Raw genomic sequence first — 17,653 nt, forward strand, 5'->3', positions numbered from 1 at the left:
TACACTGTACTGCATGATTGTATCGGGTTTGCTAACGCGTTAGTTCAAGTAGCTATGTTGACTATGACTGTAATAGGGTGACAACGATGTAGGCTGTGTGTAGCGATTATGATAAAGGTTTGGCTTGGAAAATTTTTGCACCTGGTCACAAACAGATGATGTGTTGTGCACTGTCCACACGTGAAGGGAAAAGGTGAGAGGAGAAGAGAGCATAGATGCGAGAAGGAATTATAAAACAGTCATAGGGCTGTTTGTATGTGGCTGCTATGAAAGTGAACTGTGTTTGAATGTGATCAGGGGTGTATACATACAGGCGATTCTGTTGAAAAACTTTACTTAAATAGAAGCAAACGAAACAAAACGGGGATAGCCATACCTGAATTTGTCCAATAGAAACTCATGTTAGATACAGTGAGGGAAAAAAGTATTTGATCCCACTGCTGACTTTGTACATTTGCCCACTGACAAAGAAATGATCAGTCTATAATTTTAATGGTAGGTTTATTTGAACAGTGAGAGACAGAATAGAAAAACGCATCTCAAAAATTTTATAAATTGATTTGCATTTTAATGAGGGAAATAAGTATTTGACCCCCTCTCAATCAGAAAGATTTCAGGCTCCCAGGTGTCTTTTATACAGGTAACGAGCAAAGATTAGGAGCACACACTTAAAGGGAGTGCTCCTAATCTCAGCTTGTTACCTGTATAAAAAAATTAATAAATCAGATTCCAAACTCTCCAACATGGCCAAGACCAAAGAGCTCTCCAAGGATGTCAGGGACAAGATTGTAGACCTACACAAGGCTGGAATGGGCTACAAGACCATCACCAAGCAGCTTGGTGAGAAGGTGACAACAGTTGGTGCGATTATTCGCAAATGGAAGAAACACAAAATAACTGTCAATCTCCCTCAGCCTGGGGCTCCATGCAAGATCTCACCTCGTGGAGTTGTAATGATCATGAGGACGGTGAGGATTCAGCCCAGAACTACACGGGAGGATCTTGTCAATGATCTCAAGGCAGCTGGGACCATAGTCACCAAGAAAACAATTAGTAACACACTACGCCGTGAAGGACTGAAATCCTGCAGCGCCCGCAAGGTCCCCCTGCTCAAGAAAGCACATGTACATGCCCATCTGAAGTTTTCTAATGAACATCTGAATGATTCAGAGGATAACTGGGTGAAAGTGTTGTGGTCAGATGAGACCAAAATGGAGCTCTTTGGCATCAACTCAACTCGCTGTGTTTGGAGGAGGAGGAATGCTGCCTATGATCCCAAGAACACCATCCCCACCGTCAAACATGGAGGTGGAAACATTATGCTTTGGAGTGTTTTTCTGCTACGGGGACAGTACAACTCACCGCATCAAAGGGACGATGGACGGGGCCATGCACCATCAAATCTTGGGTGAGTACCTCCTTCCCTCAGGCAGGGCATTGAAAATGGGTCGTGGATGGGTATTCCAGCATGACAATGACCCAAAACACATGGCCAAGGCAACAAAGGAGTGGCTCAAGAAGAAGCACATTAAGGTCCTGGAGTGGCCTAGCCAGTCTCCAGACCTTAATCCCATAGAGAATCTGTGGAGGGAGCTGAAGGTTCGAGTTGCCAACCGTCAGCCTCGAAATTTTAAATGACTTGGACAAGATCTACTGCAAACCTGGTGGCCAACTACAAGAAACGTCTGACCTCTGTGATCGCCAACAAGGCTTTTGCCACCAAGTACTAAGTCATGTTTTGCAGAGGGGTCAAATACTCATTTCCCTCATTAAAATGCAAATCAATTTATAACATTTTTGACATGCATTTTTCTGGATTATTTTGTTGTTATTCTGTCTCTCACTGTTCAAATAAACCTACCATTAAAATGATAGACGGATCATTTCTTTGTCAGTGGGCAAACGTACAAAATCAGCAGGGGATCAAATACTCTTTTCCCCTCACTGTAGATAGATAGAAACTGTTGGACTAATGATTACACCCTATATTCATCATCCTTTCACATAATGACCACATCAAGCTTGTGACTACAAACTCATTGGATGCATTTGCAGTTTGTTTTGGCCTATTTTATCCAAAAAGTCTTAGAACACCGATTAAATAGCCTGCTAATATTGTTGCACTTGTTATGTCCAGGAGTCTTAGGCCTAGTTAACTGGTCTGTAACCTGAATACATTTTGGAATTCATGTGAGAAATCAACGTTTGAGGACCGTGTTGGATGCACATGTGCCCAGGGAGACAGCAACCTTACCTTAAGTCCAGGGCCAGCTTTGTCTTGACTCTTTTGAGTCTGCGAGCCCAAGCAGATTCTTATGGTCAGATGGTGACGGAAACAAATATACAGATACAGGAAAACTACAAAACAGGCTAATAAAATTGAATAAAAGGCCTCACAGCCAACAAACAAACCCAGCAGCCTCGTGGCTTGCAAGCTGGGACACGAACAGATGATCACCCTAATTGGCAGCACCTTATGTGCTTATCAACCAGGCTCAGCACCTGGACAAGGTTGCTGCTTCCCCCTGTGGGAATGGAATGTGGACGCGATAGTGAGCTGTAGTGTGCTGTCTAAACTACCTAACCTATTCCATAAAAATAGTAGCTGAATTAGTCAGTACCTCAGGGAATCCGACCAGCACCAGCAGGGTGAAGAGGTTGGTACGTTTGAGCGTTTGTGGTAGTTGCCGGACACAGTGGTCAGTGAAGGCTGCTATGACAACACTCCACTGGGGACAGGTGTTCAGGCTCCGCAGGATATCAGCCACCGAACACGCCCAGTCCAGACCTATACGACTATATTTCAAGAGAGAGAAAATATATCTAGTGACTTCATCATAACAATGACTGTCAAGCAACCTCTTCAGATTTAGATGTGTCCTATATGACAACAAAGAAGAGAGCGGGAGAAGAGATGTCTTTACAACAATGGCGTTAGAATAATTGTCAAGCAACACAGTGAAATCTGCGGCAAAGGTAGGAAAATATCAGTTGAAAGACACGAATTAACAATTGAAAATGTAACTGTGAGCTGCAAAATAACTAATTTTTGTAAGGATTTGCTTTGTGGCAATATTCTAGGACCTTGCCATTCCTACTACATGTAACAGACAGCCTACATGGCCACCTGATTATTTACAGCGTCAGTTTAGACCGAAACAAACATTTACATTTGCCACACACTACCTTCTATATTGTTTGCTAATGTTAGCGAATGTTGGCGGGTAACACAAAACAAATGTTAGCCAAAATTAGCTAACGTTTGCAAACTATTTCCCTAGTTGAATGCACATCTAGATCTACTGGATGTCCTGTTCCACTCTCCGGTTCACAACTCATATATAAACACAAAACAGCGAATGCATGTCTATGGTGCCATTGTTTACCTGTCCAGACAGACAGCCCCCAGGCTGAAAAGTAGCTGGGTGGTCTTCCAGCCCTGTGTGTCAGCCCCGGAGGCAGCCCCCTCTCCAGGGGTGAGCAGCTCGTACTTATCGGCTAGGGCCTCTCTGACGGCCACGTCCGCCTCCAGGGGTGGTATCCTCAGCAGCAGCTGCCCCAGGAGACCAAGGGTCAGGTGGTAGGTCTCGTTCAGACACCCGGCATTGGAGATGACCACCCTGAAGAGCTGGGGCAGGATGGGGCTCAGGCTGGACAGAGCAAGGGTGGAGCCCTGGGGGAGGGGGGAGATGCAAGAGGTCAGAGGTCAATGGATAAATAGTTACAGCGGTAACTACACAGTAATAACTGTAGTAACAATATTGCCTTGCATAGTAACCGTTGTTAGTTATTACTGTGTTGTTACACAGGGCAACTTAAGTGACCGCTTGAACTTAAAGAACGGTGTATTGGCTCTGAGCACCCTTGGCTATTCAGAACAATACAACTGAAGGCACTTCATAGACTCAGTATGGACTTCCTAGCTTCTGCTGCTATCTTGTAGTACAACCATCTTACCGGTTTGGCTGGAGGCAGCATGGCAGCTAGCAGCCCCAGGATCCTCTCTCTGGAGCACTCTGCAAACACATGCTCCTGGATGGGCACCTTGGCCATCTTCTCCATCTTCTCATCCCTCTCCTTCATCATCTCTCTCATCTCTTCTATGTCCTCAGGCGTTGGAGAGGTGATGGTCTCTGAGACCGACTCTGGAGCTGGGGGATACAGGGCAACAGGCAAAGGTTAACTTAGTTTCATCTCCAGACTAGATTAGGCGCAGCAGTCTTGGACAAAGATGGATGGATGAATGCTGTGATACCGACTGACACACTCATTCAAACAGGTCGGTGGACAGGATGACTTAACCAACATTCAATTCAGCTATAAGATATGCGCAACATTCTTGTACCATTTCACCAATTGGTGATGAAAGCTAACAATGGTCTGACACACATTCAATTGAATTCAATTCAAAGAGATTACTAAATTCCATGGTGGCGGGGGGGGGGGGTGATTAGAAAAGCACAAGGCTGGTCCTTCCCTCCTCACCTCTGATCACGGGAGAGAGTGTTCCCTCGCTGGACAGAGACGGGGTCTGGCTGAGGCTGGACGAGTCTAGGGTGTCCTGTTTCACCAGCTTCTTCTTCCCCTTCTCCTGTCCTCCTTCTCCCTCTGACGTGGAGCACACCTCCAGGGCAGCAGGGGGAGACAGCACCTCCTTCTCCTTCCCCTGGGCTTTTCTCTGATGAACAAACAGAAGAAGGATCGTCAGTGTGTGGTGGTGTATTGAAGCAGTAGAAGTGAACAGCTGCAGGGGGAAATGGATTCTGAAGCAGAATCACATCGGTAAAAACAGACATTTTACAAGGAGTAGGGACACAATATGGAAGGCGAGTCCTGGCTCCGGGCCAGGGTCAATTAACTCACCTTGTCCCTAGAGGGCAGTGGTGAGCAGATAGCAGTGGTGGAGCCAGGCAGAGAGGATGTGTCTTCTGTGGTGGTGTTGATGCTGAGCTCCTGGGAGGGTGACTCAGGACACAGGTCACTCTCTGACTCATTAGAGGCCAGCAGGGACAGCAGGGCAGAGGACCGCAGACCTGCACATACACAGGGATGGAATGATTCAATAGAAACCGTAACAAGTTGCGATATGTAACTGTATAATTTCCCTCCCCATCACTACAAGATATACAGGCCTACCTTTGCCAGTCTGTCCCTTGAGCAGGCACTCGGTAATGAGCTGTGAGCAGCGTGTCTGCAGGGCGGAGGCCTGGGTCAGGGTGTCTGGCCCCAGAGGCTCCCCCTCCTGCTGTCTCTCGCTGCTCAGGTCTGAGGTGGAAAGAAAAAGAAACAAATACTTTTCAATGACAACTGCAACTCCATCAAGTTGAGTGCTGGTCCCATGTTGTCATTGTTATGTGACAGACTATTGACTTGAAGCTCCCTTTCATTTTTATGCCAGAGGATAAGAGTTGAGCACGTTTACCTGAGGTGTACAGGGCCAAGGCAGCAAACAGCAGCCAGGAGTAGTTGTGGATGTAGGGCTGGATGAGACGGTGGCGGTCACTGATCCTGATGGTCACCATGGGACAGACGGTGATCCGATGGGTCGGGAGGTGACTGGAGGACGACATGAAGGAAAAACGAGAGGCAGGGTGAGAGACGGTAAGCTGCTGCAGTACCTGTGCATTACCGCCGCAGTCAATTCTACTGAGGAAGACGTATCAGCTTTAGCAGGTTTTTAGATCGATTAGATAGAGACGTAACATATAATAAGCCTCATTAAAAGACATTATAAAGCCTCATACATGCTGTTAACGTTATACCTAAAGGGTTTCCGAAACAAAAATGTGTTAGTATGTGTTAGTATGTTACCTGTCGGGGTATTTCTTGGCATTGTAGCAGCCGAAGCAGAGGTCAAAGTCTTCACAGACATTACAGTTGATCCTGCTGCCCACAATGAGGCCCTGGCAGTGGTCACACGCATACTCCATGTTCACCATCTCATGGTCGTCCTCGTGACCCTCAGGTTTGGCACCACCTAGAAACACACAGAGACGGTTCAGGTAGTTTTGAGGAAAGATGCAACTGTTTTACGTTCTCACGTTGAAGCTTAAACAAGACACTTCAGGTCCAGCTCTACACAGGTAGGGTGTGTGTGTGTGTGTGTGTGTGTGTGTGTGTGTGTGTGTGTGTGTGTGTGTGTGTGTGTGTGTGTGTGTGTGTGTGTGTGTGTGTGTGTGTGTGTGTGTGTGTGTGTGTGTGTGTGTGTGTGTGTGTGCGCAATGGGAGTGTGTGTGTACTCACTGAGGAAGCAGGTCTTGCACAGGTCCATGTCCATACACTGCAGACAGCGGTACCGGTGCCAGGGGGCCATCCTCTCACAGCCATCACAGGAGATCACCACGTTGAGCAGGTCGCAATAACGAGCTATGAACATGTGCATCTGAGGACAGGGAGGGGTTAACTACCTCAAGCTTTTGGACAATATCATGGACATGGTTGGGGTCAATTCCATTTCAATTCAAGTGGTAAACTGAAATTCTAATTCCAATTGTCCTCAATGCATTTCAATGACAAGATTGTAATTAGAATTTTTGTTAAATTCCTAACTTCCTCATCATGGCCATTCTTTTTCTCTGGGGTCCTGAAAGAACCCAGTTCAGGATAAATGTGTAACACCAGCTACGTATTCTTTACATAGCAACTTTCCCTTGCTATTTTACAAGTGACCACATAATATATCAGAGATTAGGAGATGGTTTTCAGAAGAAGACTGAGTAAATGTTTGCCAAAGAATTATTCAGACTGCAGAGATCCCGGATGTTTTTGTGGATCAGCTGCCACCTTAAAATTCAGACTCTCACGGGAGGTTATGACAGAAGGTGTTGTCTGTTTTTATTTGACTCAAATAAGGAACTAAGCACATGACCACGCAGTTGGGATGTTAACAGTTCAATTTGACCAGTCATGCTTATCGGTCAATAGTCACATTTGCATAATTTAGTGGAATTGAATTGACCAGTCTGTATTTTCGTTTGTCATGCATGTTATTTATCACACATGACACCCACCCCGTTTGACAACCGTGTTCCGAGGCTTTTAAATTATATATCTAACTCAACCATTTATCTTTTAAATGTTTTGGCATTGAGCTCCAGAAAGTCTCTTTCTGACCACATCCATTGACAAATACGTATAAAACGTTTTGTTCAAATCAAAAGCGGCCAAAAAGTGATGGAAATCAAATGGAACGACGTTATCCAATACTCTCAGATCGACACAGGTGCCGAGGGGGTAGGGACTAGGGATTGAGTATTAAGGATTAATAGGTCCGAGACCACTCTACCTTTCTCCTGTCCTCCATAGAACCCTCCTCGTCGATCTTGTCATACCACTTCTCAAACATCCCGTCCACACACTCGTCCATCCAGTCCCGGTTCTTCTTGTAGTCTGCTATCTCATCCTCCTCCGTCCACTGACTGGGGACAAAAATCAGACAGGGTGGAAGATGAGGCGGCCATTTTGTCACATTTAGGTAACATGTTACCTTCAGGTGATATCCTACCCTTTTTGTCTGGCTAATATCTAGCGGAGCATGGTCTTCAAATAAAAACTGATAGTAGATATTCTTTACAGGCCACAACACTCAGTCTTGTAGCGCATGAAGAAGGCGGTTGTGTCTAAAGCAAGACAATGTACGTTATGTGGCATATATTATGAAGATAGAGTAGTTGAACCCTTGGTGAAATGCTAGTAAACAGCGCCACCACTCCACACCACTAGTTGGCACCATTCCTCTCGCTCTCCTCGGACAGTACCTGATGGCAATGTCGTGCACGCTGATGTTCTCCTGGGACATGGTGAGGAGGAGGTCAGGTAGTTTGATCTGGAGGAACAGGGGGAGGTCCTGCACCTCCCAGCTCATGTCCAGGAGATGCAGCAGGCATGTCTGAACACAGGAAAGGGCAGGCAGCAGGACCCTGGGGAGGGGAAGGGAAGAACACAAATGAGTCATCAATCAGCACATTTCATGGGAGACGGGAGGAGAGAGCAGAATGGGTTTCACTTACTTTCTCTATACTCACAAACGCTGTGTAATAACTGACACAGCAACACAGCCGACCAGTACAACTCTTATAACAAAGGCTTATGACACGTTATGTCTCTCTATGCAGCAGATTTTCAACTGAACAGGGATTAGTGAATACATACTTCTCATTGAGACTGCTGAAGCCTTGTACTGCCTCCACCAGCATGAGGACTAGTCGATGGTAGGACCTCCTCACCTTCTCTCTCAGCTCCTGCCCACTTCCAGACAACTGGGAGAAATAACTGCCCAGGGAAAACAAACCCTGAATGAGTGTCTTAACAGGAAAATAAGGTGGGAATAGATCATTATATCAATACAAATCAGTGGATCTCAATCAGACCGTTATGCATGCAATCATGAAGCCTTTATGACAGCTACATTACACATGATAAAATCAGTCTTGATAGGGTCAGACGGACCTGGTGAAGTCTTTCTGGCAGGCCAGCAGTTCCTGTAGGAACAGAATGCAGGGGGCCTGGAAGAGGTGTGGTTTCCCCAGGGACAGTAAACACTGCTGCACCGTCTCCAGTACCTTACACACACTCTGAGCCTGGGCCTTGTTCAAGGACAGCGTCTGCCGGACACTGCACAGGTAGATAAATATAAATACGCACACAAAAACAAAAGGCTTAGCAAAACATAAATCACAACATTGGCTCTAGAGAGCAAGTCTGTTCAATCTAATAGTTTAAGAATGACAATATAATAACACATCTATAAATGAGTAAAAGGAAATCACTGCTTCCTAATCAACAAAGCCAAACAATTAAGCCTTCCAGTGCCCAGTGTGTGGATGACAGTGACACATACCTGACAGTAGTCAGTGTCTGGTCCTTCATGAAGTTGATGATGTGTTTGAGGAGAGGGTAGCGTTCCTTGATAGAGGGGGCAGAGCGAGGCTCTTCTACGGAGCGCAAGGAGAGGAGGCGGAGGCGGCCCCGGCTGAACGAGGGAGCCTTCCGGGGGAAGGTGGAGGGGGAGGCAGGCTCTGCTGCCCCTGGCTGGTAAGACAGGCTCTCTGTGGAACCCAGGAGGCCCTGGCTGGATGGGCCCGGCCCTGGGTCAGAAGCTGTCGAACCTTGGGGATGGACCCTGAAAGAATGAGGGCAGCCTGGTCCAGGCATTGGGCCCACAGCTCCAGACCTTGCCTCACAGCCCCCCACCTCAGAGCCTGCTGCCTGGGAGGACTGGGTTCCCAACGAGGTGCTCGGCTGGAAGTCCCCCTCTGATATGGAGGTGGAGCGGAGGAGGACAGCGCTGCCCTCTGCTACCCTGGAGAAGTCGGTGTCCAAGCGAGAAGAAGCGCCACTGGGGGGGAATCTCAACAAAAGATTGGCCTTCCCAAGGACCTTTTCAGCTAAAGGAGGAAGTAAATATAATAAAAAAGGAGGGAGAGATTTGAAGCATGTGTCCATAAATATGCATGATTCTAGTTAAGATATTTGAATCAGTATGTTTAAAATACAAATCAGAAGGGTTGTAGTGCTCACCGAGACCATCCATGGTTACTTCACAGTGGCCCTCCTCCTTCTCCTCCTCAGAGACATTCATTTTGCCCACCAGATACCGCTGCTTCATCTCCAACTGAAAACAACAGAACACAACACACTCACATCACTGATGGGGGACTTTGATTGTGTGTTATTTTTCTTCTGTGTGGCTGTGTGTATATGCAGTTTCTAGGTTCATTTCCCATAGAAATATAATTAAATTGCCTTATTAAATTGTATAGCCAATGAACCAATCAAAGGGATCATTTGAGTTTAATGATTCACTCAAAAGACACTCACCATCCATGTTTTGATGCTCTCAGCCAGTGAGAAGACCTGCACAAACTCTTCACTCAGACTCGCCTGACCACCCTGGTTGGCTACTAGTACAGAAAAGGGGGGGGTGAAGGAACATTTTAGTCAATTCACTACCCAAATTAAACAAATGTGAATCTCGTTAAAACAGTGGATTTCAACAACAACCATGATAGGGATTAGCGTCCTATTCTCACTGGCCACCAGTACGCCTATCCCGCTTTCTGAACATCCATATAAGAGCATAGCACAGAACAAAATGTTTAAAAAATAATCATAATAATAATAAATACGTTTTTCACCCCAAGTCTGTAAATATAGAATACTCCTCTTGTAATAAAAGGTAGTTATGTTGGAGGAAGGAACTTAGTCGAGAGGAAAGAAAACTCTAAATGTCGCGTCCGTCTGCGACACAGCCCAGGATCGAACCCGGGTCTGTAGCGACGACTCAAGCACTGCGATGCAGTGCCTTAGACCGCTGTGCCACTCGGAAGGCCCACCATTTTCATTTTTGCACGTCATCTCCACCTCCCTGTTTAGCCAAAAGATGACGTGGACATGACTCTGTCCCCTGGCTGTTCTTCAGGGAGGTGAGATGGACGAATGCAGAATCTTCCCATGTTTATGATTGGATTACTTTCCAACGTTAGGGTCTCTAACCTTTGCAGCCCAAAGAATCTGTTCTCTGTAATCTGAGAGACCTTGTTAGTCATTCGGTGTAGGAAGTCACTTAAATGTCACTTAAATGTAAAGTCCACAATAGTGATATCATTCCAACCGTTCCAGATCCAGCAACAGAACTGCTCTGAGGGGATTTCTGCGATCTGAAAGCGTCACGAAGAAAGTATTTTCAGCCATGTGACAGGACTGTTGAAAAGTACTAGGTGTTTACTAAGAAAACACATGGTGAATTGATAATTGGACAGTTATAACCTATGAATTGTCATCTTGTCCCCTGTCTGTGGTAATGACAGTTCTCCATTGTGTCGTTTGCTCCGCAGAAGGTGACGTTTGAGGCTGGACCCCAGCTGCAGTTCCTGTTCCACTCAGACAGCAGCAACAACGAGTGGGGCTATAAGTTCACAGTGACGGCCCACGGCCTGCCTGATATCACTGTGTCATGGATGTCAGACCTGCAATACTTTTGTGTATCATTTGAGTGAGATTCTTCAAATAATGGATCAATCTCAGATTAATGGGGGCCTTAACACCAGCATAAAAGCTGATGTTGAGCACCTCAAGCTCTTGACAGTTTCTCACTGCAGGTACTGCGTCGTTCCCAGAGTCATGGCTCTATCAATCAAGTTCTGTGATAGAGTCTCAATACTGTTGAACAGACTAAAAGGAAATGCTTTTCTCATTGAAAGAAACATAACGCAGCTTTGAGATGTTCGAATGCCACAGCACATTTTGCGTAAGTTTATTGTGTAGCACAATGCCGAGAAGATTATATGGACATTTAGAAAATGTGAAAAGGCATCCTGCTTTAGAAAAAGTGAATAGGGGTGAGGTTAACAGGGCGCCATTTTTGTAATTATCAAATCAATTAAATGAATCACTCAATCTAATTATTCAATTACCATAGATCCTGAGAGCTTGGTTGAGGGCTGGCGTGTGGTAAATCATGGCTGCAAAGATGGCATTCACCGCCATGTCAGCCTTCCACCCCGCAACTATCTCGTTCCTAATTGGCTGCTTCTTGCAGGCCAGCATGAGGCTTTTCATCAACTGAGTCCTGCTGTCTAGTGGCTCCTCTGTCGGGTTCCAGTGACCAAAGTCGTCACAGAATCTCATGAAACAATCAGAACAACCTGGCTGGCATGTCTTCACCTGATTCACAGAGCAAGAGAGAATATTAGAAAGTGCAGTAACCACACATATACAATCAAATACTTTTCTATTTCCTTCTGTGGCTGCAACAATATGATGTGACCTGCATTTATGCATTGGCATTCAGCTATGGAGTGAGAGGTATATACAAATATAAACACTGACTCAGTGCTCGTACACCATACCTCATCTGTGTGGACGTGGGGAGATTCAACGAGTCCGTGTCTGAAGACAGGCTTCCACAGAGGAGAGGACAGGACGTGGGCCATCTTCCCAGCAGGAAGCTCCTTCACACTGCGGATCTCTGATGACAACATATGATCAAAAACCACATACAAGGGAGGGTAATATTTTGGGTGCAGAGAAAGAACAGAAATGGGGAGATTTTTCTCTCTCTCAATATCTCTGTCTCCATCGCCCTTTAACCCCCTACTCCTTCCCTTCTTCCACCCCCTCTAAATCCCTCTCCCCATCCCTCCCTCTCACCGTGGGGCGATTTGAGGGCCATGGTTCTGGAGGCCAGGCGGCCCATGAGTCGGGCCACCAGGAGCTGTAGGTCTGACATCCATGACACAGTGATATCAGGCAGGCCGTGGGCCGTCACTGTGAACTTATAGCCCCACTCGTTGTTGCTGCTGTCTGAGTGGAACAGGAACTGCAGCTGGGGTCCAGCCTCAAACGTCACCTTCTGCGGAGCAAACGACACAATGGAGAACTGTCATTACCACAGACAGGGGACAAGATGACAATTCATAGGTTATAACTGTCCAATTATCAATTCACCATGTGTTTTCTTAGTAAACACCTAGTACTTTCGGTAAGGTCTCGGGTAGCCATGGTTACCTGCGCACACTGTTCCTGGTACGCACAGTCACAAAAACTGAAACAATATCCGCATCCAAAAACCAACAAGCCAATCACCCTGAAGAGCCTGACTACATGCTCCTCTGAAGGAGTCATCAAGGCTATCCAGCGCCCTAATACATCGGGAAGACCACACGCGCACTGAGAACACGGATCACAGAACACAAAAGCTCTATTAGACGTACGGATGACAACTACCCTCTAGCAGCCCACTTCATCCTGCACTAACACACAGTCAATGAACTACAGTTCTGGGCAATAGAGAAAATGCAGAGGAATGAGAGGTGCTGCTTTTGACCGTTTTCTTCTACAAAAATATACATTTGCTCCCCACGGACTAAACAAACAACTAGAACTAAACATGTTTCTAGTAAATCTAGACGGACTAGTATAGCCTTGTGGATTTTCCTTGTTTATCGGAGTTTTCGATAATCGCGATAGTCTCTTTTTTAACGTGTTTTGCGCACCAGTGCCTGTACTGTTCTTTACGCTCTTCCTTCGAATATATTCATGCGTGTTATTTTTCATCTTTGATGTGAAAATGTAGCATATATGTTAGGTATATAGTTAATTTTCCTGTCATGTGACATTTACTTGTCCCCGCCTCTATTTCTAGAAACACCCTGCAGTTGAGCGTCCTCATGTACAATGCCGAGCTGCTCCTATATGTATTCTTTTGTAAATATTTTCTGTTTATTGTTCACTAAAAGTTTATTGCAAAGTACTGGCCGCCTGCTGGTCTTGGATTACCTGCCATTTAGGGGCCTACCTTCCCAGTGCCCTAATCTCAGCCGTGGTTACCTACCTTTGGCCATTTCTCAGTCCCGACCTTCATGTCGTAGCGGACCTTCCCTCCTCTGGCGTCTGTGAACTCTAGGTAGTCGTATCTGCCAGGATTCAAGAGAACGCTACATGAGGTAATGGAAATGTAAAGAGATTTCCTTAATCTCTTGATGATATTATGTCACATGAAGAGGAATTCAAATAATTACATGCACGCAAACAGTTGATCAGATATGCTAAGAATAAGTGTATCTGATAAGGTATAATGTTCAATGAAAAGAACAGAATATATATATATATAGAGAGAGAGAGAGAGAGAGAGAGAGAGAGAGAGAGAGAGAGAGAGAGAGAGAGAGAGAGAGAGAGAGAGAGAGAGAGAGAGAGAGAGAGAGGAAGAAAAGAGACAGGAAGACAGAGATAAAGATAGAGACAGAATGGTGTGTGGCTCTTATGCTCACCTCTTCTCTGTCTCACTGCGTTCGTCAAACTCCACCTCGAAGGAAGTGGCCCCGGGGCAGGCGAAGATCGTGGTCTCGTGTCTGCTGTTCTCGTAGTTATGAGGAGACTCCATGTTCCAGGTCCTCAGGACCACCGGCTGCTGGGGCTGCTGGCAGCTCTCCAGGTCCACCTGGCAGGGACACAACACATATCACATTAACGTCACATCTAGGGTTGCAAAATTGCAGTAACTTTCCTAAAATTCTGCAGTTTTCCAGAAATCCTGGTTGGAGGATTCCAAGATTTTCTTCATATTCTCTCATGTTGGGACAGTTGCTGGAATGTTGCAATCGTAATCAAATCAGCCAAAAGCAGCATATGGGTTCATTCGGTTCCTTTTACATAAACTATACAGTTCTTCATGACATCAAACAGTCCCAGTCCTCTACGGTAGTATGAAGGTTGACTGACCTTAGAGAAGATGTCTGCCGTTTCACTGGAGAGGTTTTTCAGCAGCACAACCAGAGAGGAGAAACTGGTGAGCAGAATACAGTGAGGGATGTCCAGGAAACACAGCTCCAACAAGAAGATCATCTGACAGAGACAGACCCAGAGGGTTGGTATTAGCATTAACATCTGACAGACAAGGTTAGCATGAGCATCTCTCTGATTCAGTGTGATGGCACCGTTAGCTCGTTCAGTTTAGTTAGAACATAAAGGCCAGACATGCGACAGGTGGATTTTACAAACTGCTGGGCAACTACTACATGTCCAGATTCGCAGAACTGACTATTGAATGATTGACATAGCACGCAGTAAGTGATAAGAGGCAGGGGGGGGGTCCACAGTGATAGAAACAAAGAGAGTGTACCATCTGTCTGGTGGCCATGGCCAGGATGGATCCATTGAGTTTGTCAGTGATTTCAGCTCCACTGTATCTCTGCAGCAGGTCTCCCAGCACGGTCTTAGTGCTGCCCAGGAACTGATCCACATCTACAGGGAGGGAGAAGAGACACACTTTTTATTCGCTGTGGATCTCTGTAATTTAATTCATTTACAGATGCCCTTCAACCTCACCAAGTGTGATTAAAGGGGTGGTTCACCTTTTTCCCCTCCCAAAATCCCTATTATTATGTTAGAGACACTTTTTGGAGGAATTGGCTTGGTTTTGAGAAACGTACCTTTCCGCAATATACTTCCTCGTTGCTTGTTCTGCAGTATGGGAACTACAGATAAACATCCAAAAATACCCAAATACGTATTTTCTTTTAAGAAACTGCAAACCTCTTAGCGGGTCTTTAGATGCTGCACATATGGAATTATCCACAAAGTTTTATTCCGTTTTGGTGGACTTCAGCGTTACATTTCCACATGGGAGCATTTGCCATTTCTAAGAGGATGTATTTGGGTGCCTTTGGAGCCTTTCTTCATGTTTATCCGTGGCTTCCATACTGCAGAACAAGCAATGAGGAAGTCTATTGCAGGTAGGATAAGTTTCACCCAAACCAAGTTCAATTGCAAAAAAGTGTTTGAGCCCTACTGTAATAAGCTATTTACGTTGACTTGGTTAAAAAAAAAGTTAATCCGTCCTTGAATGACCCATTCCAGCATCCATTGACAGCATTGTCCTATGTAACAACAAATCAATGACATGCTGTTCATTTATTCCACTTCAACTAACTAGGAGAGCCTGTACACAGGGATACTGAAAGTCAGACATATTGGTGAGACACTTACATTTGAGGAGAATATCTCTGGCCAGGTCTGCAGCGGTGGGGGCTGCAGCAGCCCCTCCTTTGAGTTGCAGGTAACACCAGGAGAGCAGGCTGCCCTGCAGAGCCCAGAACAGAGACAGTAGCACCTTCCTGCTGGCCCCGCCACTCACATCCACCATCATCACCTCACACTGACAGAGAGAGAGAGAGAGAGAGAGAGAGAGAGAGAGAGAGAGAGAGAGAGAGAGCGAGAGAGAGAGAGAGAGAGAGAGAGAGAGAGACACATACAGAAGAGATTACCTTAATTAACACAACATTTTGTCATTACAGTTTGGAACGAGGTCAAGGAAACTGCCCAAAACAGGTGCACTGTTGAGGCCATTTGCTCCACTAGGGGACTCACTTCCCGAGTGGCCACCAGTAGCAAGGTCTCCATGACACTGAGGATGGGGCTGATGTCAAAGTCTGAAGGAGCTCCTTTAGGAGGGAGCAGGAGAAGGCCACTGGGATCCTGGTCACTGTAGCAGAGGAAGGGAAGATAATTGGTGAATTAAAGCTCAGTTGTGTGTGTGTGTGTGTGTGTGTGTGTGTGTGTGTGTGTGTGTGTGTGTGTGTGTGTGTGTGTGTGTGTGTGTGTGTGTGTGTGTGTGTGTGTGTGTGTGTGTGTGTGTGTGTGTGTGTGTGTGTGTGTGTGTGTGTGTGTGTGTGTATACACACATTATTACCTGAAGTAATTACAAAGCGATTCAAACGTCAACTTCACAGACTCTGGCTGATCCTCCTCTGTGATGTTTTTCTGAAACAATTAAAAAGAGAATATCGTGTATAGCTGATAACAGCAACAGAAACAGCACAAAGTTCCCCCAATGCCAATGGTCTGTCAAGCAGCAGATGGAGCTCTTTCCCAGTCACTCACCATCATGTGGAAAAGTTTGTCTCTTCTGCTTTGTTTGTCTGGGAAGAAGATGGCCGCTCCGTTCAGAACGGCTTTCACTGCCTCCTTCCTCAGGGCTTTGTCCACAGTCCCCTCAGCTTCCGGACCATCTACAACTGCTCAACACAACAACACAAATCACGACTTTAAACCTTCTCCACTTCCAATACTCTTTATACCAGTCTCCAGTAGCTTTTTTTTATCATTTTTTATATTTTCCCTTGCCTTCCAAGAGCACATTGCATTTTACGAAACGTAACACTGAAACTACTGATACAGCGGTACCATTGTGTGTCTAATAGATGTACAAGGCCTTTACTTTGACAGAGGTGGGTGTAGAGCTCCCACACTGCCCTGGCAGAGTCTGGATCGCTACTGCTGGATGTGGACGGGGATGCGGAGGCTGATGCTGAGGTTACTGCTCCATCAGCAGTCCCCCTGCTCTCCTCTAGGCCCCTGAATTCCAGCGAGCTGGGGCTGGGCAGCACGGCGAAACAGTTCTGGAGCAGCTGGAGCACCAGCACTCTGCTCTTCATCACCTCCTCTCCCTCACTGGGAAGACAAAAGCGACAGAAGGTTGGTTAGACAGATGTCATAAGCCGACCATACTCCAACCACAGACCACAAAAGCAGCAGTCCCATGTGTGACCGTGTGATGAGATGTCTTCATCCCGAACCACAATGACCACACCATAATTAAACCAACACAAACGTTCACTTTATCTATACAGGAAGGGCCATGGACAGAATAGGTAATCATGACTCACATCTAGTGTAGAATGTCTCTCTGTACTCACATCTCCCGGAGTTTGTTATAGAAGCTCCAGAACAGGATGAGGTTGAGGCCACTGAAATCCAGTAGAAACTTCTGCTTGAACAGGGACACATCCTACAGAGTTAGATACAGAGGAGATATATCACGTCTTTATCGAGCTATATGATGCACAGGCAATCAACATGATCATCAAATAACATCATTGTCAAAGCAATGTTATTCGACTACACCATTTAAAATCTGAGAGCTAAAAACGAATACAACAGCTGTATTGAGAACTGACGGACCTAAATTAAGTTCAGTGTAGTTCACTTAATTGGCCTTATTCATTTGTCTCCCATCTTGAGCTTGGACTTAAAAGACAGTCAACATGTACAGGCCACATTGAGATACGTAGTGTATAAGTGGGCAAATATAATGAATCATTTTATTTTGCTGCAGCAAATAGTGTCTTATAAGCACATTTAGGCTGGGCATTAT

General features: G+C 45.8%; 1 protein-coding gene across 5 annotated transcripts in view; it reads right to left on the reverse strand.

The window, feature by feature from the left end:
* Positions 1-17,653, reverse strand: part of zzef1 (zinc finger, ZZ-type with EF hand domain 1) — a 51,219-nt gene that overhangs the window by 22,323 nt on the left and 11,243 nt on the right. For 2 of the 5 annotated variants that reach the window (XM_046304454.1, XM_046304453.1), the window contains exons 14-42: positions 17,196-17,266; positions 16,718-16,950; positions 16,381-16,514; positions 16,190-16,260; positions 15,868-15,982; positions 15,487-15,655; positions 14,621-14,742; positions 14,221-14,343; positions 13,770-13,939; positions 13,334-13,415; positions 12,151-12,352; positions 11,850-11,968; positions 11,415-11,664; positions 9,820-9,902; positions 9,520-9,613; positions 8,840-9,386; positions 8,449-8,613; positions 8,152-8,271; positions 7,758-7,919; positions 7,286-7,418; positions 6,244-6,382; positions 5,812-5,977; positions 5,423-5,556; positions 5,137-5,265; positions 4,864-5,033; positions 4,486-4,678; positions 3,958-4,151; positions 3,387-3,673; positions 2,622-2,796 (exon numbers count right to left, since the gene is read on the reverse strand). In XM_046304454.1, coding sequence (XP_046160410.1) covers positions 2,622-2,796; positions 3,387-3,673; positions 3,958-4,151; positions 4,486-4,678; positions 4,864-5,033; positions 5,137-5,265; positions 5,423-5,556; positions 5,812-5,977; positions 6,244-6,382; positions 7,286-7,418; positions 7,758-7,919; positions 8,152-8,271; positions 8,449-8,613; positions 8,840-9,386; positions 9,520-9,613; positions 9,820-9,902; positions 11,415-11,664; positions 11,850-11,968; positions 12,151-12,352; positions 13,334-13,415; positions 13,770-13,939; positions 14,221-14,343; positions 14,621-14,742; positions 15,487-15,655; positions 15,868-15,982; positions 16,190-16,260; positions 16,381-16,514; positions 16,718-16,950; positions 17,196-17,266 — 4,752 coding nt within the window. Of the gene's footprint in view, positions 1-2,621; positions 2,797-3,386; positions 3,674-3,957; positions 4,152-4,485; positions 4,679-4,863; positions 5,034-5,136; positions 5,266-5,422; positions 5,557-5,811; positions 5,978-6,243; positions 6,383-7,285; positions 7,419-7,757; positions 7,920-8,151; positions 8,272-8,448; positions 8,614-8,839; positions 9,387-9,519; positions 9,614-9,819; positions 9,903-11,414; positions 11,665-11,849; positions 11,969-12,150; positions 12,353-13,333; positions 13,416-13,769; positions 13,940-14,220; positions 14,344-14,620; positions 14,743-15,486; positions 15,656-15,867; positions 15,983-16,189; positions 16,261-16,380; positions 16,515-16,717; positions 16,951-17,195; positions 17,288-17,653 lie in introns of all 5 variants that reach the window. The other 3 variants (XM_046304452.1, XM_046304450.1, XM_046304451.1) reach the window with 2 other exon arrangements.

The sequence above is a fragment of the Oncorhynchus gorbuscha genome, linkage group LG16 (assembly GCF_021184085.1).
Source record: "Oncorhynchus gorbuscha isolate QuinsamMale2020 ecotype Even-year linkage group LG16, OgorEven_v1.0, whole genome shotgun sequence".
Taxonomy (NCBI): Eukaryota; Metazoa; Chordata; class Actinopteri; order Salmoniformes; family Salmonidae; genus Oncorhynchus; species Oncorhynchus gorbuscha.